Consider the following 26358-nt stretch of genomic DNA (forward strand, 5'->3'; position numbering starts at 1 on the left):
CCCCTTCCGTCTTCCTGGCCATCTGGGGCTGGAGTAGTTTCAGAGACCCTGACCCGGAAACCACGTCTTTCTCCGCCATTAAAGTGGAATCCCGGCTACCTGTATCTATTTCTGATCCCACCCGACCAGCCATGGAAGTGAGCCGAGTGTGGGGGGGGGGTGTTTGGGGTTTTTTTCCTGTTGTCCTCCTTCCAGATACGGACTACCTGCGGTCGGTGATGCCCAGTACGGTGGAGGAAGGCTTCTTCCGATACCTGGAGACTGTGAACGCGGGGGAGGTGACGGTGACATCGTTCCCGGAGGGATCGGTTGTATTTCCTAGAGTAGGTATGGTTTGCACGAAGCTTCCAGGTAAAGAGCCGGAGTGTTATTGTGACGGTTGCGGGGATCCGAACCTACTGAGCGTCACCACCACATGACTCTACTCGGTTCTGATCCAACAGAACCGTCACAATGGCGTGACAGCATCAGCCCACAGGACAATGATCTCAGGCCCGCGGACTGGGGGTGATCATCTCTGGGGTTGGTGAACTCCGCCAATAATACACACCCAAACAGCAGCTGCCACCCCGTGTTTTAACGGAAATGCTGCGGCACTTCAGAATTCTGAATTTTGTGAGTTCTGGCAGAGTCCAGACAATGAAACCGAAGAAAGATCTGGACTGGGCTCTTCCTCGTGCAAGGCTTGCAAAGGTTCCTTCTGGATGTTAAAGGGGAGCTCTTCCTTGATGGAACACGAACCTCTTGATGTTATGACAAGATCTTCCTAGCTGCCTTCCGCAGCAGCTTTTTGCGGGCCCTTTAGAGTGGGGGTCAATGAGCCGGCCCCTAGTCGTATCAAGAAGAATTTGGGGAAGAGGGCTGAGCATTTATGATCTTTTACGCTGCCCCTCTCAAACTGCCCATTCTATATTAGTAAACATTTGTGTATATATTCATATTTTACTATTAGATAAACCGTACACCAGCGTGTTATTAAATTGGCTCCGGGTGGACACTAAACTTTACCGCTCTGTGGGTTATGGCTGCCTCAGAAGGGTTAAAGGAGAACTAGGGGGTAAGTGCTTTTCCCCATAGTTCTCCTAAGGGTCACAGGAGGACATGAACTAGCGTCCTCCCGTCACCCTAAGCTCAGTATATAGGGAGCTACAGCTCGCGGTATACTGAGACCGCCGCAGCCGGGACGATCCCGACATTACTGTCGAGATCTGCCCAGCTGCTTGAGTGACAGCTGGCTCTGCCAATCTAGAGGCAGAGCCAGCTGTACCCGCCCCCCTCCCCCATTTCGTTCCTCCAGTCAGCGCTGCAGGATCGGAGGGGGGAGGGAATCCCTGCAGGGAGCCGTGAGTGACAGTCACGGCTCTCTGCAGGGACAGGATCGAGAATTGAGGGAGCGACGGTATGTGTTCCCTCACTTCCCGATCCATAGAGCGACGCGTGACAGGTCGGCTCGAACTATGAGGGTTGAGTGAAAATCGCTCGCCTCATAGCTCTCCTTTTTAATGTGCGTTTAGGCCTCTGAACCTCCTAAACCACTCATGTTTAGTATGTTCAGATTTCATTGGAAGAAGCACAGCTACAGACATATACATTAATAAGGTAGTGGCCCCAGGTCCGGAGTTCTAAATGTTATGTTAGATTGGAACTTAGGTTTTATTAGCCCGAGTGAGATACCGGGCATTCTTTTGTTATCAGACCAGAAGATGAGCTGAATCGGCCAAGTGTGCGCTGGCTGTGGACTTTTCAATAAAGTTTTATGATGGGTACCAATAAACGGCGATGCCAGGGGCCAATTCACGGCGGCCATGAAGGGAGACCTGAATACACAACTCTGTGGTCACTTGGCTGAATTGAAGCACCTAAATGACGTCTTATTATACATATTTTATCGGATATTTAAGATCAATATCCGATTTATTTACATCTAGAAAATATGAATTTCAATAAGCTGGATGAGACGATGGAATGTTCTGGTTAATATTGAGGGTTTAAGTTAGAGATGCACCGATACTAGTATCGGTATCGGTGCCGATTCCGAGTATTTGGGCAAGTACTCGTACTCGCCCAAATCCTCCGATGCCTAGCCCGATACTTCTGGTAGCGGGAAGCCGGGCAGCGCGTCATTACACACTGCCCGGTTTCGCGATTGACCGGAAGCTGGCCTCGTGAGGTAAGGTTACCTTACCTTAGTATGTGCAGCCTGTCATCCCCCGAGGCCTCTCCAGCGAGAATGCGGCCTTCGTCCGGTACCCAGCCCGAGCCGTCCAATCAGGAAGCCGGGCGCCGTCTAATGACGCAACGCCCTGCTTTCTGATTTGCCGGGAAGCCGGCTTCATGCTCCCTCGTCATCTCATGACAAGAGAGCATGGAGCCGGCCTCCCGGGCAATCAGAAAGCAGGGCGTAGCGTCTTTACACGGCGCCCACCTTCCTGATTGGCCGGCTAGACGGCTCTGGCTGGGTACCTGACGAAGGCCTTTTTCTCGCTGGAGAGGCCCCGGAGGTAACAGGCTGCACATACTAAGCGGGGACTTTTTTGTTAATCGGGAAGCCGGGTGGCGACTCTTTACACGCTGCCCGGCTTCCCGGCTAATCAGGAAGGCAGGTGGCGAGTCATTACACGCCACCTGTCTTTCTGAATGGGACTTCCGTTACTCGGTAATTGGTATCGGCGAGTACAGAAAAAAAATTATCGGTACTCGGTACCAAAATACCGGTATCGGTGCATCACTAGTATAAGTCCATGTGAGGGCCATGTCTAAAAACCTTAATCTATGCCGGGGCCGTATCTCTAGGATTTTGTTCATTTAAGGGATTGTATATGAGGGATTTGGTCCGTGCAGGGGCCGTGTCTAAAGCCTTTGGTCCGTGCAGGGGCCGTGTCTAAAGCCTTTGGTCCGTGCAGGGGCCGTGTCTAAAGCCTTTGGTCCGTGCAGGGGCCGTGTCTAAAGCCTGTGGTCCGTGCTGGGGCCGTGTCTAAAGCCTTTGGTCCGTGCTGGGGCCGTGCCTGACTTTAGGATTTTGTTCATTCAGGGGTTGAATGTAAAGACCTTTTGAGCAGGCAGGGGCCGCGTCCTTAGGCCCGTGACCAGGCAGGGGACATATCTTCAGGTTTCTGCAGGTAGGCTCTCTCCTGGTCACCTGCACTTTTATATTCGTAGTTTTTTGTACTTTGAATCTCTTTGAATTGCACTTCCTTTGTTGCTGATTGACACAGACGTCATTCTTTAAATTCTTCCGAACCCTTTAGACTCCCGTTGCTTACAAAGACATTTTTGTGTCTCGTAGGAGCCTCTGATGAAGGTGAGGGGTCCTCTGCTGGTGGTTCAGCTTCTGGAGACAACACTGCTCTGCTTGGTGAACTACGCCAGGTAAGTGCTGCGCCGCTCACTGAAAACTGACCCCCAGAAAGACTCATTTCTGTGTCATGTGATCCATAGCTCCGAGTTCTCCTTTTTAATAAGTACGTTTACAAACTTCTAGATGTAAATGGTTATTAGGAGAGGGATAGTCCTGGAATAAAAAAAAAAAAATACCCTTACATAGTGTCTCCCTCGGCCTGGAAGGGTGAGGTGCTTGTTTTGTCTAAGGGCCTCAAATAAAACGGAAATACTTTACCTGAACTTCGGTCCCTCAGTGGGCGGCACTCACCTCATCTCCCCCCACCCCCCCTCTCTACTCCGGCTATGGACTGTCCCTTGGCGTCCACACATCTAATGCAGGTCAATGGACCTGCATTAGACTTGAAGACGTTGGTGATCCTTAGACCTTCCGGGGGCAGGGAAGGAGGCTGCAGGGGACTGGTCCAGCAGCCCAGAGGGACTGAGGATCAGGTCAGGGTATCTGCTTTATTTGAGCCCTCTAGATCAGGGGGGCCCATTAGGTAGATGGTGATCTATGAGTAGCTCTCAGAGCTGATGCTCCCCGACACCTTTCTGGTGGATACTGGGGGTTGTAGTACCTCTATGTATTACATCAAAGAATATAAGTGTACACAGCAAAATACAGCAAGGTGAGCCAGGAGAGGGAGCGGGGAGAGACAGCCAGGAGAGAGAGAGCGGGGAGAGACAGCCAGGAGAGAGAGTGGGGAGAGAGAGCGCGAGGAGAGACGGCCAGGAGAGAGAGCGCGAGGAGAGACGGCCAGGAGAGAGAGCGCGAGGAGAGACGGCCAGGAGAGAGAGAGAGAGAGCAAGGAGAGACGGCCAGGAGAGAGCGAGGGAGATCTCATGTAGCTCGTCATTTGAAGAGTAGATCTTAACACAAAAATTGTGGGCACACCTGGTCTAGACAACGAGCACCTAACCCTTGCAGTGAGGGGGGTAGCCCCACTGGCGGGGGTAAGTTCTTTAAATTCCCAGAGTTCTTCTTCAAATGTATTCAATGAAATAATGAATACAACTGTGCTGTGTGTTCAGCGAGGTCGGGATCACACCTGTGCGGTGCTTTACCGTGCACTGCGTTTCGGCAGCCCATTCGTTTTAAAGAGGATGCCAACGCACCCCATGTACCGCCACGTACTAACGTGTGTATATTGGAGCAGTGCGAGGCAAGTATGTGATCCCGGCCTTCCTCTACATCAGGGGTAGCCAAACTCCGGCCCTCCAGCTGCGGTGGAACTACAAATCCCATGAGGCTTTGCAAGATTCTCACACCTGCAGACATGACTCCTGGAGAGAGAGAGATGCATCATGGGATTTGTAGTTTCTCCACACCTGTGGGGCTGAAAGTTTGGCTACCCCTGCTCTACAAGAACACGCCATGGTTCCTCTTCACATTCTCTTTTGTTCTGTCATTTCAGCCTCGTTGCCACAAATGCCGCCCGCTTCCGCTTGGCCGTCGGCCCCGAGAAAAGGCTGCTGGAAATGGGACTTAGGAGGGCGCAGGGACCAGACGGAGGGCTGTCCGCCTCAAAGTATTCCTACGTGGGAGGTGGGGTCTCGCTGCCTGATTGTTCTGTGCGAATGAAGTATTGCTCCTGCCAAAAACGTGAACCTCTACAACAGGGGCAGGCAGACTCTGGGCCTCCACGTGTGGTGCAACTGCAAAACCCATCACGCATCTGCCTCTGGCTGTCAGTCTTGCATTGCCTAATGGGATTTGTAGTACCACGGCAGCTGGAAGGCTGGAGTTTCCCTACACCTGCTTTAGAAACTCAGGTTTTTGCTGCTCATTTAGCGCCGGAGAGTCACCTACCTGCCTAAGGGTGCACTTGCATGCCGCAGTTTTGAGTGGATGAATTTTACTGCTCTTGCACATAGCTTACATATGGGGAAGGGTCCTTGGAGCCCTACAAGTTGGAATAGGAAGGAAAAAAAAAAGACATGGGGTGCCACACTCAAAAATTATTTTCCCCTACTAAAATCCCCCCCCCAAAAAAAGTAGCCCTGATGAAGGAGGACTCCCAAGCTGCCGCAACGCGGTGAGTATTTTTATTAACTACAGCATTTTAGTGGACTATTTTGGCACAAATCCCTTTTTTCGAGTGTGTTGAGACATTGTAGGCGAGGGAAGGAGGGGGGAGGGGACGCAGTCCCGTGTTACTAGGTGCTCACTTTCTACTAACAGCCCCGGGGCCCCTTGCAGCTTGCCTTCTGTTAATGTTTGCAGCTTGTTGCTCTTTGTCCTTGGTCTTTTGTGTCCTCTGAGTCCTCTGTTTTAGCTCTGTCGGGTGCGGCTGGACGCTTTTTTACCACGGTCATGCAACACTTTATGACTTGAATCGCTCAGCTATTTGCTGACTCCGATCTTGGTGGCTACGAGCGCTTCCGCATTCTCTGCAGCAGATTTGCCCGGAGCCATAGTGGCCTTCAAGCTTTGATAGCAGAGTCCTTGGCTGTTGAGCTTGTCTTTGACGGGCCTGAGTTTTGCATTTCCTCCCCTGAAACGTCTTACCGTGTCTGCTTTGCAGGATTGAGATGGAGCGCCTTCTGGTGATTTCTCATTGCTCCGGACCGGCCCAGGCGGATGTTGTACACTTACGTGGTAAGACTCCTGCCAGGCGCTCTGTGGGCACTTCCTGATCATCAGGATCTGTCCAAAGGACCGATTTGCCGTCCGGCTTCACAGTTGCTGGCTTTAGCGGCATGGCTGTTGGGAGTCCAGGTTTCGGGGGGACAAGGGGTATCCGAGTCTGCTACAGTGCTGAAAACAAGGAAGTCTACTTCCTGCGAGGTCTGTCATCTGACATGGAAGGCGTGCTTCACTTGGTGTTCATCTCGGGGCTTTCTCCCTAGACGTTTCTGCGTTGGACAGATTCTCTCCTTCCTGCTCTCATCACTATCAAGGGTGAGCTTTCTACCCTTTGAGAAACTTGGCCATTCACTTTTCAATGCTTTTTGTCCTATGTAGCTCCCCCCCATCAGTGACTTGGTGAGACCTGAGTCTGGTTCTCTCTTCCCTTCAGTAACCACCATTTGAGACAGTCTTCTCGCTACTCTCTACCCACAAAGCCTTTTTCTCTGGCAGCCATCACCTCTTCGCAGTGGGTATCTCTGCAGAAGAACAAGGTGGGGTTGATGCCTAGGACTTCGCCAACTGTCTGCAGAGTCAATAGCTACAGACCTCCAAACTCCATGCGGCCGTCAGATTGGCGCAACAACAGTGCGTAGAGAGCTTCATGGAATGGGTTTCCATGGCCGGGCAGCTGCATCCAAGCCGCACATCACCAAGTGCAATGCAAAGCGTGGGATGCCGTGGTGTAAAGCGCGCCACTTTGGTAATATAATGTAGATAGATAGATTTCAAGCAGTAGATAAATGCAAAAACATGAAAAAAAAAACTTTTCAAAAGGTAAGTTTCTTCGGCGCGCACTCCCGTCCTAACATCTGAAGATTCTCCAGTGGCCGCAAAAGATCTCGGGGCGGGCGCATGCGCAGTTCAGATGTTCGGCCGGGAGACGAGGAGAGACGCAAGGTAAGTCTATGGAGCAGCGTGCAACCGCACAGACACCGTGGGACAGGAAGTGCCAGTTAAGACAGTGGAGTCGGCGCTGGATGTGAGACCTCCACCAGCACTGGAGGGACAGCTAAAAACTACTGGAAAGAAGATGATCGGATCACGAGGCATTATTTAAGGTAAGTACTTCCACTAACATGAGGGGGGGGGATTTTTATCCTTTAATGTCACTTTAAAGTCTTTTGTGTTCCTTAATGGACTCTTAGAAAAGGATTTTACAGTGAGTACGTGACACCCATGTTGTGGAAGATGCTGATCTGGTAGGTAGACTAGAAGAAGGTTGCTGACTTTGTAGCAGTATGGGGCCCCGTAAACGGCTGCATCATGTGCACAGTCCATGAAAGTCAATCCCAGTGATTATTATTATTATTATTATTATTACATAGTGTTTATACAGGTATTCCTCACTTAACGACCGTGTCCCGTTCCTACGACCAGGTCGTTAAACGGATTGGTTGTTAAGTGAGGAACTCTATATAGTACTGTACAGCATTAGTACAGTACTGTATAGCGTTGCCGATGTACAGTACCGAACAGTGTACTGTACATCGGGCAATGAAAATACTTACCGGGACCCGCAGTGAAGATCGGAGGACATCCCTTTCGCCGGCGACACGTCACACTGACGCGTATGGTCGGAGGTCGATCGGCGGTCCGTCGTAAGTGCGAGTGGTCGCAAAACAGGTAAGTCGGTAAGCGAGGAACATCTGTATAGCGCCAACAGTTGCTTTACAATATAAGGAAGACGTTACAGTCACAATACAATTCAAGACAATTCAAGGGCTTACAATCTAAAAGGGGAGGGGCCAGTGATACATGAGGAGGGAGCTGTGTGGGGATGAATTGTTTGAGAACGTGATATTCCCACTGATGTTCACCTTCCGCTATATACCAAGCAATAAAATATCTGTTTTGGGTGGACCGTGAGGGATGTCTGTATACATCTCTGCAGTGCATGCACATTTCCCCAAATTGTATCCCTTTAATAAACATTGCAAGTACAGAAATGTAGCTGCTGATCTGCCAGAAATCCAGTGAGCTGCTAGCTTCCGGTTGCAGCAAGTTTCTACCCTCCTTCCCCTCTATAACATAATGAGATGTTCCGTAGTCCAGCAGAGGAGAACACAGCAGGCCTGACCGCACTGCTTGGGATTTCTAGGCACTGTGTTGTCGGCTCACTACAGGAAGTTAGGAACTCGCTGGATTTCTGGCAGCTCAACAGGTACTTGTTTGCACAGGCAGCGCTTTTAAAGGGGTGAAACACGGGGATCTGTGTATGTATTGGACACGCACTTTAATAATGCTGTAACTGAGATCTCATTTATGCCTTACCCCCTTTCTAATCCTCTTCTGCATCCCTTTGCTCTCCAGGCTTTGATTGCACCAGCAATGTCTTGGCAGGGAAGAGATTTGGCATCCCCGTGGCCGGTACCGTGGCTCACTCTTATGTGGCTTCTTTCTCCTCTACGGATGAAGTGAAGCACCCGGTAAACACTTGTTCTATCTCCTCTGTGGGTGGTATGGTAGGTCTTTTCTGCTGACACCTTTTCTTTTTTTCCAAGGCTCTGCGACAAGCAGGCGGCCAGGGAGAGGAGGTAGACTTCCTAAAGCTCTGTCAGACGTGGCTGGAGGAAGTGAGCCGGCTCCTGGAGTTGCCTCCCCACAGCACAAATACAGGCGAACTGGCAGCTTTCATATCCTACGCCCTCGCTTTCCCTCTAAGCTTCCTGGTGGTGGTGGATACCTACAGTGTCATGATGTAAGAGGTGAATGGGACGCAGGCCCCGGGCACTGTGTGTTTTGCTGTATTTACCCCATACCACTGTCCTTCCAGTTCCTAAGAGTCACACACTATTATTATACATGTATATAGCTCTGACATATACTGCGGTGCTGTACAGAGAACACTGAGCCAGTCACATCAGTCTCTGTACAGAGGAGCTTACACTCTAATGTCCCCCCCCAGTCACATCAGTCTCTGTACAGAGGAGCTTACACTCTAATGTCCCCCCCCAGTCACATCAGTCTCTGTACAGAGGAGCTTACACTCTAATGCCCCCTCCCCCCACAGTCACATCAGTCTCTGTACAGAGGAGCTTACACTCTAATGTCCCCTCCCCCACAGTCACATCAGTCTCTGTACAGAGGAGCTTACACTCTAATGTCCCCCCACAGTCACATCAGTCTGTGTACAGAGGAGCTTACACTCTAATGTCCCCCCCCAGTCACATCAGTCTCTGTATAGAGGAGCTTACACTCTAATGTCCCCTCCCCCACAGTCACCTCAGTCTCTGTACAGAGGAGCTTACCCTCTAATGCCCTCCCCTCCCCCCCATAGTCACACACTATTATTATTATACATTTATATAACTCTGACATATACCGCGGTGCTGTGCAGAGAACACTGAGCCAGTCACATCAGTCTCTGCACCAGAGGAGCTCACACTCTAATGTCCTTCCATAGTTCTATATACATACAGTTGTGTGAAAAAGAAAGTACGCCCTCCTTGACTTCTGTTGTTAGTATCAGGACATAACAATAAAAATCATCTGATCCTTAGCAGGTCTTAAGTCTTAAAATTAGGTAAGTACAATCTCAGTTGAAAACGTCACATGACCTATTACACCGTGTCATTATTCATTTTACAAACATAAAGGCAAAATAGAGATGCTACGTGTGAAAAACTAAGTACACCCTTATTGCTTGGATAGGAATTAGGAGGCTAAGTAACGGCCAGGTGCTGCCAATCAAATGCACTTGATTGATCATCAGCAAGTGTGACCACCTCCTATAAAAGCTGAAATGTTTGGTCTGGAGCATTCAGGTGTGTTATCACAATGCCAAGGAGGAAAGACATCAGCAATGATCTTAGAGAAGCAATTTGCTGCCCCATCAATCTGGGAAGGGTTGTAAGGCCATTTCCAAACAATTTAAAGTCCATCATTCTACAGTGAGGAAGATTATTCAGATATGGAAAACATTGAAGACAGTTGCCAATCTTGCCAACAAATTTACCCCCCAGGGCAAGACTGTACAATGCTCAGAGAAAAAATAAGTTCCATCTCAGGCTCAACAGGCCTCAGTCAGCATGTTAAAGTTCAATTAGAAGAAAACTGATCAAGTATGATTTGTTTGGTAGAGTTGCCAGGAGAAAGCCTCTTCTCTCCAAAAAACAAAGCACGGCTTAGGTTTACAAAGTTGCATCCAGGGCCGGATTTACTCTCCCTGCTGCCCCAAGGCCAGGTTCCGCAATGCAATTTTAACTTAACTTTATTGCTATCACACAGAAGCTAACAAGCCCCTGTGTGATAGCATTTGGAGGTGACGGGTTCTCTTTATTGACCCCGTCTCCTCCAATACAGGAGTTCTAGCACAGCAGGGGGGGGGGGGAAAAGTGCCGGCTTCCTCACGCTAAATTTAGCCCTGCTTTCCCAAAGCAGGGCTAAATGTAGAAAGCAACTTGACACCCGAAACTGCATGTTCCGGGCGTCGGGATTCCACAGACGCTGCCGCCCCGAGGCCAGGCCTCATGGCCTTGCGGGAAATCCGGGCCTGGTTGCATCTGAAGAAACCACAAGACTTCTGGAACAATGTCCTTTGGCTAGACGAGACCAAAGTGGAGATGTTTGGCCATAACACACAGCAAAACCAAACACCGCATATCGGCACAAACCCCTCGTACCAACTGACGAGCACGGTGGAGGGGTGAGGGTTTAGGTTTTGTTTTGCCGCCACAGGACCTGGGCACCTTGCAGTCATTGAGTCAACCATAAACTCCTCTGTATACCAAAGTGTTCCATAGTCAAATGTAGGGATGCACCGATACCGATACTAGTAACGATATCAGTGCCGATACCGAGTATTTGGGCGAGTACTCGCCCAAATGCTCCGATGCCTAGCCCGATACTTCCGGTATCGGGAAGCCGGGCAGCGCGCCATTGCACACTGCCCGGTTTCCTGATTGGCCAGAAAGCGGCTCCATGCTCCCCTCGTCACTTGTGATGAGAGAGCATGGAGCCGCCTTCCCAGCCAATCGTGAAGCCAGTGCAGTGTGAAATGACGCAGCGCCCGGCATTCTGATTGGCCGGGAAGCCGGCTTCATGCTTCCTCGTTGTCTCATGATGAGGGAGCATGGAGTCGGCCAATCAGGAAGCAGGGCGCCGAGTCATTACACGGCGCCCGGCTTCCATGATTAGCCAGCAAGCCGGCTCCATGCTTTCTCGTCATATAGTGATGAGAAGCATGGGTCGGCTTTCTTGTTAATCGGGAAGCCGGGTGGCGAGTCATTACACGCCACCTGTCTTCCTGAATGGGACTTCCGGTACTCTGTATTTGGTATCGGCGAGTACCGAAAAAAAACGGTACCAAAATACCGGTATCGGTGCATCCCTAGTCAGATGTGAGGCCTCTTCTATCTGACAGCTAAAACTTGGCTGAAATTGGGTCATGTAACGGAAAACACTGATCCCAAATACTCCAGCAAATCTACAACAGAATGGCTGAAATAGAAAAGAATCAAGGTGTTCCAATGGCCCAATCAGAGTCCAGACCTCAACCCAATTGAAATGCTGTGGCGAGACCCAGTGGCGTAACCAGTTATGGGCGCCCGGGGCAGAACATTTTTTTCGCCCCCCCCCCCCATATTATATAAACATCCACTAGAACTGTACCCCACACATATTTATCAGCTAAGGAACTATCCGCACCCCCGGTTGTTACGCCACTGGCGAGACCTTAGGAGAGCTATACATAAACAAATGCCTGCAAACCTCAATCAGCTGAAGCAACGTACAGAAGAGCGGGCCAAAATCCCTCCACAACGATGTGCGTTCGATAGTCACACAGAGAACGATGACTTTGCGTTATTGCTGCTGAAGGTGGTTCTACAAGACATGGAATCATAAGGTGTACTTAGTTTTTCACCCACACCTTCTTCTCTATTTTGGCTTTGTGGTTGTAAAGGAAATAATGACTCGGCGTAGCATGTCATGTGTTCCTCATTCACGGTTCTATTTGCCTAATTCTAAGAAGTGTTGATTGTTGATGATCAGATCATTTCTGCATGTCCTGATGCTTTATAACCATAGCAATCACAGGGGGTGTACTTTCTTTTTCACACAACTGTACTTTTTTTTTGGACAGCTCTAGATAGAAGACAATTTACCTATCCAGGCTGAACATATAAACACTGTGCAGACACGGCTCTAGTGGGAACTAAACCCAGGTCCCCAGTGCTGCATTGCTAACCACTAAGCCCCCTGTACCGCTCCTTTTTTATATTCTTCACTGACTGTCGGCGATCCTGAACGTTGTATGTACTTGGCTTTCCTATGAATATCTGTCGAAGAAAGCTAAGGCCATTGGTAATGTCGCCTCATCCTTGTGTGGCTTGGCAGGAGCGGTGTGCCCAACTTCTGTGCGGTGGCCCTGGCATTACATCAGCTCGGGTACAAGGCAGTTGGCGTTCGGCTGGACAGCGGAGACCTGGCCAGGCAGTCCGTGGAGATCCGGAAGATCTTCAGGCGCTGTGCGGAGAGGTGGGTGTCTGTGTTCTGGAGCAGAGACATATTTTATTATTGCATTGAACCTCTTTAGAGCTTTTTTTATCATATTGTAAAGGATAGATGGAATGCGCTGGCGCCGTTTCGAAAAGCGTTTTGATGCATGCAATCTTTTTTTATTTTCACAGATTCGATGTTCCGGCTTTGGAAACCTTGTCCATTGCTGTCAGTAACAACATCAGTGAAAAAAGTCTGAAGCTCCTGACCCAGGCGGTGAGGTTCTGGCATCCTGGTGCCGCTCTAAGGCTGGGTGCCGCTTTGTCCCATCTCCCTGTGCAGAGAGATGTACCGTATTTCACGCTCTATGAGGCGCTCCGGACGATAGGACGCAGGGCTTCTGTCACAGAAGCTGCAGTTGGTGACCGCTGAGACAGGTGGCGCTGTCTCAGTAATCACACAGAGCAGACGCTGAACGACGTTCTTCGTCTGCTCAAGGGGCTCTATGGTGAGCTCCTATGGGGGAGCGGAGGACCCCGAAAACCACGGCGGGGGGGTGTACATGCCGCCGCTCGATTTAATACAAGTGATCTAATGAGATCACTTGTATTAAACGAGCAGCGGCTCCCACTGTACATTCAGCTCTGCTCGTCAGGAGCAGGGCTGAATGTACAAAAAACTCCTCGCCCGGCGCCCGAAACTGCATAGCAAAAAATACGGTAACTACTCATTGGCCGTCCTCTTGGGGTAACTGCAATGAGTAGCTGAAGAGACGCTGTCGCCTCGCCCATTCAGAACAAGGTGACAGTGCTGCCCCTGACATACTGATGCCCCTCCAGCCATCCTTCCTTTTACCTTAGCCAGCAAAACAAAACCTCCAGTGCTTCCAGGTATGAGGTAACGTGTGGCATCCTCCCATGTGCAAATTGCAAGGTCCAAGCGCTGTCATATGGCTGAGAAAGGGGCTTTCTTTTGGTCCGACAACAGCCAACGATCGGGTATTTTGGTACCATTTAGGGGGGGGGGGGGGGGGGGGGTGGTGGTTTGGGTCTAATCAGCTGGGTGGAATTGGCTGTCACCTGTGTAATCTCCCTTCAATCACTGACACTCAGCACAGTTTGCATGTTGAAGGATGCTTTATCCGGTCAAAGCTGCAGGCCAATGTGAGGCCAAGATTTTTAATTTCAGTATTGGTGAATTTCTTTAAAAGGTGCTTACCATTTATAGAGGGGGGAAAAAAATGAAGTTAGCTGCAAGATGTGTTTATTATACATGATTTATATAGCAGAAACGGTTATAAAAGGAGACCGTACACTTACAGTGCAATTCAAGCCAAGAGATACTTTATTATACAAGTGATCTACCACCAACAGTTTGCACAGTGCTTTAGAAAATAAAGTGAGACAGTTACAATGCAATTCAAGCCAAGAGCTGCATTATTTTACAGGATTGATTAAGTGTTGGTTGCTTAGAGGGGGCCTTTTTGTAGATAGTCATTTATGGAAAGGTTAGAGAGTCTTTAAATTGAAACTTTAATTGAAATATATTCCCCAATAGCATATAAATCTACTTTTATGTGCACCTAATGCCCTTGCCACAAGATATTGCCTTGTAAAATAACAATGATATTATTACTGTGCTGTACATGGCCTGTGCAAGGAGCAGAGCTGTTTGAGGGACCTAGCAGGCCCCGCCCACTACCTGCAGAAACCTACAGGAGGGGGTGGAGACGAGGTCAGTCACCCTGCACAAGGAGAGAGATCAGCAGTGAGCGGTCTTTATTATAGGAGGGGGCGGAGACAAGACCAGTCACCCCGCACAAAGAGAGAACAGCAGTGAGCGGTCTGTATTACAGGAGGGGGTGGAGACGAGACCAGTCACCCTGCACAAGGAGAGAGATCAGCAGTGAGCGGTCTTTATTATAGGAGGGGGCGGAGACAAGACCAGTCACCCCGCACAAAGAGAGAACAGCAGTGAGCGGTCTGTATTACAGGAGGGGGTGGAGACGAGACCAGTCACCCTGCACAAGGAGAGAGATCAGCAGTGAGCGGTCTTTATTATAGGAGGGGGCGGAGACAAGACCAGTCACCCTGCACAAGGAGAGAGAGAGGAGCAGTGAGCGGTCCTTATTACAGGAGGGGGTGGAGACGAGACCCGTCACCCTGCACAAAGAGCATCAGTGACTGGTCTTTATTACAAGAGGGGGCGGAGACAAGACCAGTCACCATGCTGCTGTATTATGACTTGGGATTACACGCACACATCATGAACTTCTACCGGCATTTATTTGTGTCTTTTATATTTGTCCGGAGTTGAGCATTAGGATAACAATTGGTCCTGCCAGGTCATGTGGGTTCAGGGAATGTGGCCACCTATGTAACCATCCCAGACGTCGCCCTTGCTCGGCACTGTATGTCTCATATCCGCTTCTCTTTCTGTTCTACAGAAGAACGAGATTAACGTGATCGGCGTTGGCACCCACCTGGTGACGTGCACCCTTCAGCCCTCCCTGGGCTGCGTCTACAAGGTGAGAATCCAGCATGGGAGGGGATCCTAGCAATACAACATATCTAATATCCCCAGAATTCATGGTTGGGTTCTGTGGAAGACCCCCACCACGGCCCACAATTCAAGTTTCCATTGAGCTGCATGTTGACTGGATCCTTGTGCATTGCTCCTTGTGCAGCTGGTGCAGGTGAACGATCAGCCCCGGATGAAGCTTAGCGAGGACAAGGAGAAGACCACCATTCCAGGGAGCAAAGCCATCTACAGGCTGTATGACGGGTCAGGTACGCTCTCTCTACAATACATGGATTTGGTTTGGTGAATTCCGGGTATGTTGTTGCTGTGACAGTTTAAAGGTTCCGAATTTCTTTATGGGAGGCACCTTACAGGCAGTCCCCGGGTTACATACATACGACTCCTACTTGCATACGGGGGCTATTACTGTACAGCAGGGGGAGTTGTAATGCTACCGCGCTCGTGCCAATGTGGAGTGCCTGCCGTTATGGGTCTGGTTTGTAGTACTGTACGTACCTTACAGGAAGTTGGCTCTTAGACGGGCAGACGAGGGGTGACCGCAGTGGCGTAACAATCGCCATAGCGACCCAGGCGGCCGCTGTGGGGCCCGGGCACAGGGGGGCCAGGCCGGGGCATCCCTCTGACGCCGTGTGGGTCGCTATGGCATGTAAGGGTGCTGGCTGTCACTGACACAGCTCAGCAGCGGCGTTTCCCCTCTTTGCCAGAGGTGTGCAGCCCATCTGAGACCTTGCAGAGCCCACCATAGAGAGTATATGGTGGGCTCTGCAGGGTCACTCTCCGGTGGGCTCTGCAAGTGGCATAACTAGCAATCACGGGGCCCCATACAAAATGTTGCTATGGGGCCCTGTGATTTCTTGTTACGCCCCTGGGTTCCCGCCTCTTCTTTCGGGCCACTGTGAGGTTTTTACATAGTTACATAGTATTTGAGGTTGAATAAAGACATAAGTCCATCAAGTTCAACCTATTGTGTGTGTGCGTTTATGGTTGCGCTGGTGTGTGTGTGCGTGTATATGAGTCCATGTGGGATTTTGCTCTTGGGAGTACCTGTAACCCTGAATGTTACGGTCTCCAAGGAACTCGTCCAAGAGTTTCTTGAATGATTACCTCCGTCTGTATCCTCATTAGAAAGATTGAATCTCACTTCCTGTCCTTGAGACAACAGGAAGTGAGAGGAAATCTACCCCTCTCTGACACTGTCAGTCCTTCTGGAGGGGGGCTACTTGTGTCCCCATGGTCCCTGTGTGTGTTGTAAAGTAGTCACCGCTCCAAGCTCGCTGCCGGGATGGACTACTAAGCAATCGTCTTTTTTTGCGTGTATGCGCCCCCGACGCGTGTATGTATGGGTGGGGACTTAAAAACATTTTTTTTTTTTTTGTGTTACTTAAAATTTTGGGGGGACTTTAATTTTTTTTTTCCTTTTTTTTTTTTCCCACTAAACTTTATTGCTATCACATCCCGGAGGCAGTTAATCTATGCGGCGGCCCTAAGATTCCTACCAGTGCACGTATTTTGTATAGACACAGCAGAAAAGCGACAGTGTACATTTTGTAGCGCGACTTTTCGCAGGGACTTCGTAGCTGCTGCATTGGGCTCTAACCAATCAAAAGCGGCCTTGATGTGACATCATTCCTTCCTTATATTTCTGTGCAAAAGTGACACTTCTGTAGTGCGACTTTGAGCTACACCATTATCAAGTCTATTGGGGCCAAATCGCACAAAATCCGCCGAAAAATAGGTCACGTTCGAGCGACGGGCTACAGGCGACATTGAGATGTGACATGTGTACAGCTCCATTGAAATGCATTGGACAAGCGACATTGAAGCATTGACATTGAAAACCATCGGCCAGCGACTTCTCGCGATATCGCGCGGCAAAAATGTGTGAAATCGCGGGATTGTCCTCTGTGTGAATGGGGCCTAAGGTCTCGTTCACACCTAGGCGTATTGCATATGCGCGTCTGTCACGCGTTTTTTTTACCGCGATTCACGGTAATAAAGTTGCGCGACAAACGCGCGTTTCCGAAGACTACTTGGCTGTATCCCAATGGAAACGCGCAACAAAACGGCCCAAAGTAGTACCTGTACCTTTTCAGGCGTGGGCCGTTTTGTAGCGCGTTAGGGACGGGCGGAAATACGCCAAGGTGGGAACGAGACCATTGAATACAATGGGATTTAGATGTTTGAGCGTTTTGTAGAGCGTTCGTCGAGCGTAGAACGCGCTACAAAACGTTCAGGTGTGAACGAGGGCTTAAGGTCAGGCTGACACTGAGGTGAAGCTTTGTACTGAATGTTGTTCCATCGTTTCCTTATCTCCACCTTGTCCTTCATACCAGACCAACCGCTATTGGACCTGATGGCTTTGGAAGGGGAGCCCCCTCCTGAGATCGGGAAGGAAGTGAATATCTATGAGCTGGGGAAAAACACAGAGATTCAGACGGTGACCCCGCTGAGGGCCGAGCTGCTTCACCGCGTGTACTTCAGGAACGGACAGGTGAGGAGACGGAGAGTTGTGGTGATGCCTCCGTGCCGTAACATACCGTAAATAAATCTCGATGCTGCCGATCACTCTACGGGAAAAGTGGGTGCAAAGGAAAAGACTTTAGCAGTGTCACATGACCCAAGGCTGAAAACAATACTTCTAGAAGAAATGGTCTGATCCTCCTGGGTTCAGAGAGGTGCGTTCTGCATCATGAAGGGTCCTGTATAATAATTAAGGGTCAAAACGGTCTCTTGTCTTGGGAGTCCGGTGGCTCGGAAGCCACTAAGGCTGCAGGTAATCGGATATAGAATCCCCTAGATCAGGGGTGCCCACAATTTTTTTGCCTTGATCTACTTTTCAAATGACGATCTACATGAGATCTACCAACGAAAAAACTCTCTCCTGGCTCGCTCTCTCTCTCCTGAAAATTATTTTTTAATCAATTTATCTTTTTACTTTTTTATAATTCACTTTTTTTGTTTTTATCTTTATTGTTTTTTATAATTTTCTTATTTTTTTACTTTTTTAATCACCTTATTTTTTTATTTAAATTTTTTTCCCACCTAACTTTATTGCTATCAAGCCCCTGTGCGATAGCAAGGTAGACGGCTACTTCCTCCGGCGTCAATCCACATTAACAGGACGCCGGTGGATTCATACCTCGCGCCCTATATCTGACAGCTGGGGGGAGGAGTTGCGGCCCGCCGGCGGCCGCACACTATGGAGCCGGTGGGCGGAGCCTTAGCCCGCCCCGTTGTGACTGGACACCTTACATCGCTGCCGCCCCGAGGCCCGGCCTTGCGGGAAATCCGGGCCTGGCCGTACCCTATGTGATCATCGGACGCAACGATTCTCGTAGGGCGGCCCCATCCCGCCCCGATTTATCGCAAGGTTGGATCAGCGGTAATGATTAGAAAGCACCTGGACGAATGGCGGTAATTGACCGCAAGTATTTTCATTTGTGCATGAGCAGTGTAAATGGTATGGATTTTGACGTACAGAAACGCCAGCAACCTTGCCAAAATCGTACGATTGACCGAAGTTTTTTTTTAACCTGCTGGTTAGTCAGAAGTCGATCGATTGTACAGTATTTGCGGTTGCACACCGCCCATCGGATGAAACCGCAATCGCATGCGAAAATCGGCTGATATTCCTAAGGTGCATGGGCAGCTCTCCTACCTTGTACAGGGGCTTCAGTTTGAGCAGCGTGTACAGCAAGCCTAACAGCGGTCCACACCACTAGAAATCAGTAGATACCTTTTGCTTCTGAGCCTGAAGTTTGTACGATTGAAGCTTTATGTCAAGGAAAATCGATGCCACTTTTTCAGTCCCAAGTACTTCCCCTCATGTACTTGCCGATACCAATTACCGATACTTTTTCTTAAAAGGACCGGTGACCCGGCCACCTAAATTAAGACCCCCACCTGGAGCTCCGCCCACCGGAGCAGCAGTGACGCGACGCTCGGCGAGGTAAGTAAGAAAAGAAAAAAACAGCGCAAGCTTCGGCGCATTTTGACAAGTACTTGTCAAAATGCCCTGTATCGGGCCCGATTCCGATGCTAGCATTTCTAGGTGGTCAGAGACGGCCTCCTGTATGATTTTCTAGGTGGTCAGAGACGGCCTCCTGTACGATTTTTCTAGGTGGTCAGAGACGGCCTCCTGTACGATTTTTCTAGGTGGTCAGAGACGGCCTCCTGTACGATTTCTAGGTGGTCAGAGACGGCCTCCTGTACGATTTCTTATCTTTTGCGGTTTGTCATTCCATTGCAGGTCGCGGTGACGGAGAAGCTGCACAGTCTTCTATCCGCACTCCGCAGAAGCAGCAGACAGTCCAGAGCCGGCCTGCTCCCATACTCCACCGGAAACTGACCATTTCCTGCGACGTAATCTCCCAGCATGTGAACGTTTTATTCCACGACTTACATTTCATACAGAAGTAATATATTTTATCTGTAAATATCCACAAAATTCTACAACCATCACCATGTATAATAAATCACAATTCTAGGCAAACAGTCGAAATACTTGTTTCCTTTTTTTTTTATTGTGAGGTGGGGATTAACCACCCCTTCAGTAAGCGACATGTTGCACCCCCCCCCCCCGTCATTACGTCTAGGGCAGTAGGTAGAGTGACGCTTTACAGCAGGGATAGTCAAACTCCATTCCTCCAGCTATGGTGAAACTACAAATCCCGTGAGGCATTGCAAGATTCTCACAGCCAGATGTGACTCAGAGAGATGCATCATGGGATTTGTAGTTTCACCATAGCTGGAGGGCCAGAGTTTGGCTAACCTTGCTTTACAGGGTATGCTCATCTGAATTGAGCAATTTGGTCATCTTCAATGCTGGACTACCAGACTGGATTCTTGTCAGGTGACCGCCCCTACGCCATTGTGGCTTACGTCAACCATCATGGAGGCACCAAATGTCACGCAGCTGTAAGGAAAGCCACGCCGAGTCTGGCTTAAGCAGGACTTCATGTTCCAGCCCTGCACACCGTAAAAACATTCCAGGTGTGGATAATTGGCGCACACAGACCTCGCAGCATCTGAAACCCAGAGAGCGTTAGCCCGTGGAACGTGCGTCTAAAAATGAACCGTGAAATCACAGCGCACAAAAACGTGCACAAGGTCCTTCAATAAAGGGACCTCGATTCCCGACCCCCCCCCCCCCCCCGGGCGCGGGGGCCCCCCCGCGGCGGACCCCCCGGGGCGCAAGGCTCCCGGCAGGGGCTGAGACTGTTGGTCCACCTACCCGAAGGCACGCGGACCCCGATCCTTTGGGGACCTGCCGGAACAGGTGTCCCTCACAGTACTGGGTTGTGGGAGGAGACAGAGAACCCTATAGAAGGGCACAGAATATCCTCCCTAGCGTCGGGAAAAGGCCCCGAAGGAACCTGCACCCTAAGCAATCTGTGGGTCAAACTTAAAAAAAATAAAAAAGTGCCAATCGTGCAATAAATAGTTCCAGTGCACCACGCTGACAGGCCTTAGGGGCCGGAGTGCAAAAATATTGCCCCAGACTAGCCATAAGGCCTGTCTTGGAGGCGTAGTGCAAAAAATAGCCCATCCGGCACCCACCAATTACGCCAGAGGGTACTAGGCAAGGCACACCCCTATACATGGCGGTGGGAACATTTCCCCTCCGGCAACTGATAAGAACGGATACTACACTTGATCTTAGCCAAAAGGCTAAGACCCCTTGGGACAGCATAACTGGGAGGCCCCCGCACCTAGCATGCAGGCCTACAGATAAAACAAAACCCAACTGTATCTGTAAAAAAAGAAGTCAAGGCGACTGGACTTGCTGTATTTTTCTCGAAGACGTTTCACTTGTCATCTGACCAGCTTTCTCAATTCAGAATGACTGGTACAAAAATTATCTGGGAATAAATATGGTGAATGTCGCTGGTTGTGCCTAACAGATTATGTGGATTGGAGCGACATTCACCAAATTTATTCCCAGAATTTTTGTACAAGTCATTCTGAATTGAAAAAGCTGGTCGGATGACAAGTGAAACGTCTTCGAGAAAAATACAGCGAGTCCAGTTGCCTTGACTTCTTTTTTTACAGATATGCCATGTGACCTGGATGAGAACCTTCAGACAAAACCGGTCTTCCTGCTGGGCCTGAGGAAACACAAAAACTGAGGTGGACAAGAGGAATGGCCTCTTATTTTAATAGTAGAGGATGCATTTCATGTTTTAGGTTGGCAGAACCCCTCCCTCTCCTGGGAAATGAATTATGGAACCAAGGCATTGCTGAGATAGAAAAAAAAAAACACAGGGACTCTAGGGGGAATTTGTAATAAAAAGGCCCCGAGGGGTCAAGTTGGCCAATAACCGGTATTATCTAAACCGCAACTTTCTGCACAAATTGATGGCCGACGTTGTAAACAACTACCGCGTTTCCCCGAAAATAAGACCTAGCGCCATCTTCAGGGATCTCTGTAATATAAGACCTACCCCGAAAATAAGACCTAGTTCGGTGGTAGGTCTTATATTACAGAAATCCCTGATGGCGCTAGGTCTTACTTTCAGGGTAGCTGCACCGTATAATTACATTTTACATGTCACGGCCGCAGCTCCCTCCCCCCCGCACGCCCACCTGTCTGGCTCCCTGGACAGCATTAGGCCCCGTTGCCACTGCGCGATATGCAAATCGCGCGTTTGCCGCACGATATCGCGTTTAAGCTTGCATTGAGCAAGCTTGAATCGCGGCTAAATCCACTCCAAAAAGGGTCCTGCTGTAGCGACACACGACCCGCGACAGCAGGACCCTTTGCCCCATTGAAATGCATTGGAGCGCGATATCGCGCGGTAATTTGCCGCGAAAATTACCGCGCGATAAATCGCTCAATGTGAACGGGGCATTAGAGCGGAGAGCGGCCGCAGCTCCCTCCCCCCGCCAGGCACGCCCACCTGTCTGGCTCCCTGGACGGCATTAGAGCGGCCGCAGCTCCCTCCCCCCGCCAGGCACGCCCACCTGTCTGGCTCCCTGGACGGCATTAGAGCGGCCGCAGCTCCCTCCCCCCGCCAGGCACGCCCACCCGCACGAGCGGACAGCTGCAGCCAGGTACATAAGACATCCCCCGAAAATAAGACCTAGTGTCTTTTTTCATGGAAAAAAAAAATATATAAAAGACACCGTCTTATTTTCGGGGAAACATGGTACTACCGGATCTACAACTAAAACATTTTGCTGGAGTTGCACGTGTTGGACTGAAGAGAGGTGTTCATGTGTGCGGTGCCGTAGGAAGATTATACAGAAAACGGTACAAGCCATAATGAGGATGAATGATTAATGGGACAACTGATAAGGAGATGACAGCTGTACACACTCCCCTTCTATAGACCTTCCACCGCACAGGAACTAAACAAATCCTTATCAATAATAAATACTCGGACGCGGCGCGGAGGTTTCATTGCTTTTTATTGGTCAGTCCGGCCGTTCGGTTATATTAGATCTTGTTGAATGCTGCAATGTCCACGCTCTGCACCTGAAACACAGAACAGACCGAGGTCATCACCATAGCACTGTACGGGGGCCTGCTATACAAGGAGTGGAACAAGGTGGCACAATCCGACGGGTCGCACGGTTAGCCACTGATGTTAATGGCAGCTTATCGCTCTTTACCAGCGCACCGCAACACCTACATGTGCGTCAGATGTATCTGTGTTGTGGTGCAATTTAGTGTGCCGCCAGCCCAGTCACAACAGTGACCCAAGCGCAGTACAATCCAGGTCTCTGCAAATCTCATGTGACCATCATCCGCTCTCTACCCTCATGTGACCATCATCCGCTCTCTACCCTCATGTGACCATCATCCGCTCTCTACCCTCATGTGACCATCATCCGCTCTCTACCCTCATGTGACCATCATCCGCTCTCTACCCTCATGTGACCATCATCCGCTCTCTACCCATCTGTCCCAACACCACCTGAAGTTACCAGTGTTACCAGCCAAGTTTTGTTTGGAGTCACATCTCCGTTCCCCTTTTTAATTTGAAGCATACTATGAGCTTGGCAAGCCTGGAAAGGTCCATACCAACCACAACTTTACCCCAACATGTCCGTCTATCTCCCACCTTGACTGCCTTTAGGTGATCCCTAAAGACTCATCTCTTCAGGGAAGCCGATCCCACCTCAACCTAACCACTCAACCATCATGTTCCCAGACAATTCATCCCCACACAGCTCCCTCATCATGTATCACTGGCCCCTCCCTTTTAGATTGTAAGCCCTCAGGGGCGGGGCCCTCCTTACCATTTTGTCTTGTAATGTCTTCCTTATATTGTAAAGCGCTGCGCACACTGTTGGAGCTCTATAAATCCTGTATAACAACAACAACTGGGCCAAGTTGTTGGAGAAGCATGCAAGTATACTAGTCATTAAAGGAGAACTATGGGGTAAATGTTTTTCCCCATAGTTCTCTCAGGGGGTCACAGGAGGATATATACTAACCTCCTCCCGTGACCCACAGCTCAGTATAAAGCGAGCTACAGCGGTGTACCGAGACCGCCGCAGCCGGATCCCGACAATGTTGAGATCCACCCAGCTGCGTGATTGACAGCTGGCTCTGCCTATCTAGAGGCAGAGCCAGCTGTACCCGCCCCCTTCCCATCTGTTCCGCCAGTCAAACGCAATGCCCATTCTGACTTTCTTCTCCTCCATGCCTGTTCTAGGTTTCACACTTAAATATTAAAGTCAAAAACACAGCCAATGAATTACCGTGTTCAGGCGAGCACCGGTGTGCTCCATCTCTCTCAGGATAGGTTTACTTTAATGGCACAACATGGAAGGGATTGTACTGACTGCACACAGAAGATCCCTGGGGCCTGCGGTGTGGCAGATACCACAATAGCACCAAATAACATGAACGGGGGGTTTACATGGGGCGGTGTAATGTGTGCGTTACCGCTCCTGCCAGAACTTACATAGTCCTCAAACTTTGTGATCTCCTCCTCCAGCATATCAGTGCCCACTTTGTCATCTTCCACCACGCACTGTATCTGCAGCTTCTTGATGCCGTAGCCCACAGGGACCAGCTTGGAGGAGCCCCACAGCAGACCGTCCATCTGAACAGTGCGGACGCATTCCTCCAGCTTTGCCATGTCCGTCTCGTCATCCCACTGCAAGCACAAAACACATCGGGATCAGAAATCGGAACATTTCAAGCAGCAGCCACAGAGAATAGAACCCAAATGCCTGTTATATAGAACAAAGGTCTAATGCAGAGGTTCTGAACCTGTGTAACCTCAGGACCCAGATTTGTCCTTGGCCATTAAATCATGACCCAAGTCGTACTGCCATGGAACACACAGGGATGCGGGAGGAGGGGGAGAACGCACTGTTAACTAGTGAAGAATATACACAATGTAGAGCTCCAGAGCCAATATAAACTCCTCTTCGTGGGGCAGTGGGCTGCAGATAAGGCAACTGAAATTTGAGAGCAGTGATCCCTCTGCAACCAACTGGTATGCACCTAACACCTAGGGTCGCCACCCATCCGGTTTTAACACGGACAGTCCAGTTTTAGTGTCGTGTCCGGGCGTCCGGCACTTCGACTTTTCTGACAGATGAGGCTGCCGAGGATCCCAGCAAGCGCGACCTCGAGCAGCCGCATCTTCCTGAAACCGCATCTCCCTCTGAGCTGCGGGCGCCTGTAAACAGGCACAGTCTGCCTGCACATCGCCTTCTCCTCCTCCCCGACACCTTGCTACCTGCGGAACCCCTGGTGAGACACCACAGCCCACCTAGGAGCCCCATAGCCCACCTAGGAGCCGCATAGCCCACCTGGAGACATCAGGGCACCCAGAAAAGCACAGAGTATGTAGCTTCATATTACTTTGTACTGCTGTAGTCCCCTTTAGATGGTCTCCTCCCTCCCTCCTCTGGCTGTCTCCTCTTGCTCGCTCTCCTGGCTTCCCCTCCTCCCTCTATATTCTCCCAAAAAACAAATTGCTGCACACAGTGCTAGAGTGTTCGGCTTTCACTTGAAGAAAAGCTGCCAACCTACTAACACTACACGCGCCCCCCCCCACATTCATTCAACAATAACAAAGTTGTGTTTTTCTTGGTTACCAGGACTAACATTTCCTTAGTATAAAAGGTGCCCATACACTACACGATTCTCGTACGAGAATCGCAGGAAATCCCGCGATCGTACGAGAATCGTGCAATGTATGGAAGGCGTGCGACCGTTTCTACTGTACGGTCGCACGTCTTCCATCGAACAAGCAGGCTTGAAAACCTGCCGGGAATCGTACGATTCTCGGCGAGTTAGTGGCCTGCTTGTTCGACAACTGCCGAACGGGCCGGTGTGCGCACGCGCACACTGCCCGTTTGCCCTCATCGCAAGCCCGCCCCTCATTGCAGTCATCGCAAGCCCGCCCCTCAGCGGGGCGCGGCTTGCGATGATCGCAAGTACGATCTGCCTGTCCAAGATGGGCAGATCGTACGTTTTTTTTAAGTACTTTAAGGTAACTACATTAGAAATACGTGTCCCATATCGGCGTATACGTGTCCCATATCGGCGTATACGTGTCCCATATCGGCGTATACGTGTCCCATATCGGCGTATACGTGTCCCATATCGGCGTATACGTGTCCCATATCGGCGTATAGGTGTATAACCAGACGGCTCTAGACGCACCGGCTTCACGTCAAGCAAGATGGAGGACTTGGCTATGAGTCCCGGCTTCTTGGATTTCTTCTCTGCATACTGCTTCACTCTCTCGTCTCTGATCCTGGCTGCTTCTCCATCATCCTCCTCTTCATCGCTGCCGAACAAGTCAATATCATCATCGTCATCATCATCCTCCTCCTCCTCCTCTTCCACCTTCTTGGGTACAGGAGCGGGCCTTGCAGGTAGAGTTTTGCCTGGTGCTGGGACTGGAAACTGAAAAGATGTTGAGATGGTAAGACAACGTTCCATATGACAGTACCACATTTCTCAAGCCAATTCCTGACCACTAGCCTAGTATCAGGCCGCCTCCCTTCTGTGTATATGTGACCTCTGCGCCTGGAATCCTGGGCAGCCGAAGGCAACAGATTTGCAATGGTAACCAAATTCTACTCTCCCCGGAAAGCTCCCGGCCTATGAATGGGGCTTGAAGTCAAAAACGGAGTTGGCTTGGCCGTCCCGGTAAAACACTTCCAGCCTTGAAATACAACTGAAGTGAGCTCATCACCGGGTCCAACTGTCTGCAATTTTACACAGCTGTTCCCCATAGTCTGAAGGTTCTTATTTATCCAGCCCATGGACTCATTCACCTAACCAACCGCCCAGGGTCCGCAACCCCCTCTGCCGATCCCTGCCCTGACTTCCATCCCCCGCCCCTCTGCCGATCCCTGCCCTGACTTCCATTACCCACCCCTCTCTGCCG

At 50.1% G+C, this 26358-nt stretch overlaps 2 protein-coding genes across 2 annotated transcripts in view; one reads left to right on the forward strand and one right to left on the reverse strand.

Moving 5' to 3' along the window:
- Window positions 1-19939, forward strand: part of NAPRT (nicotinate phosphoribosyltransferase) — a 21012-nt gene extending 1073 nt beyond the window's left edge. The window contains exons 2-14 of the mRNA XM_018572358.1: window positions 196-323; window positions 3287-3369; window positions 4797-4927; window positions 8324-8439; window positions 8515-8711; window positions 12350-12490; window positions 12643-12727; window positions 14898-14978; window positions 15138-15240; window positions 17326-17530; window positions 18262-18374; window positions 19242-19354; window positions 19829-19939. Of these exons, the coding sequence (XP_018427860.1) occupies window positions 196-323; window positions 3287-3369; window positions 4797-4927; window positions 8324-8439; window positions 8515-8711; window positions 12350-12490; window positions 12643-12727; window positions 14898-14978; window positions 15138-15240; window positions 17326-17530; window positions 18262-18374; window positions 19242-19354; window positions 19829-19939 (1607 nt within the window). The remainder of the gene's footprint in view (window positions 1-195; window positions 324-3286; window positions 3370-4796; window positions 4928-8323; window positions 8440-8514; window positions 8712-12349; window positions 12491-12642; window positions 12728-14897; window positions 14979-15137; window positions 15241-17325; window positions 17531-18261; window positions 18375-19241; window positions 19355-19828) is intronic.
- A 2445-nt stretch (window positions 19940-22384) lies between these two features.
- Window positions 22385-26358, reverse strand: part of EEF1D (eukaryotic translation elongation factor 1 delta) — a 37717-nt gene continuing 33743 nt past the window's right edge. Inside the window, exons 8-10 of the mRNA XM_018572368.1 lie at window positions 25626-25858; window positions 23908-24102; window positions 22385-22469 (exon numbers count right to left, since the gene is read on the reverse strand). Of these exons, the coding sequence (XP_018427870.1) occupies window positions 22431-22469; window positions 23908-24102; window positions 25626-25858 (467 nt within the window). The 3' untranslated portion in view covers window positions 22385-22430. The remainder of the gene's footprint in view (window positions 22470-23907; window positions 24103-25625; window positions 25859-26358) is intronic.

Source organism: Nanorana parkeri, unplaced genomic scaffold (assembly GCF_000935625.1).
Source record: "Nanorana parkeri isolate BGI_ZX_2015 unplaced genomic scaffold, ASM93562v1 scaffold2007, whole genome shotgun sequence".
NCBI lineage: Eukaryota > Metazoa > Chordata > Amphibia > Anura > Dicroglossidae > Nanorana > Nanorana parkeri.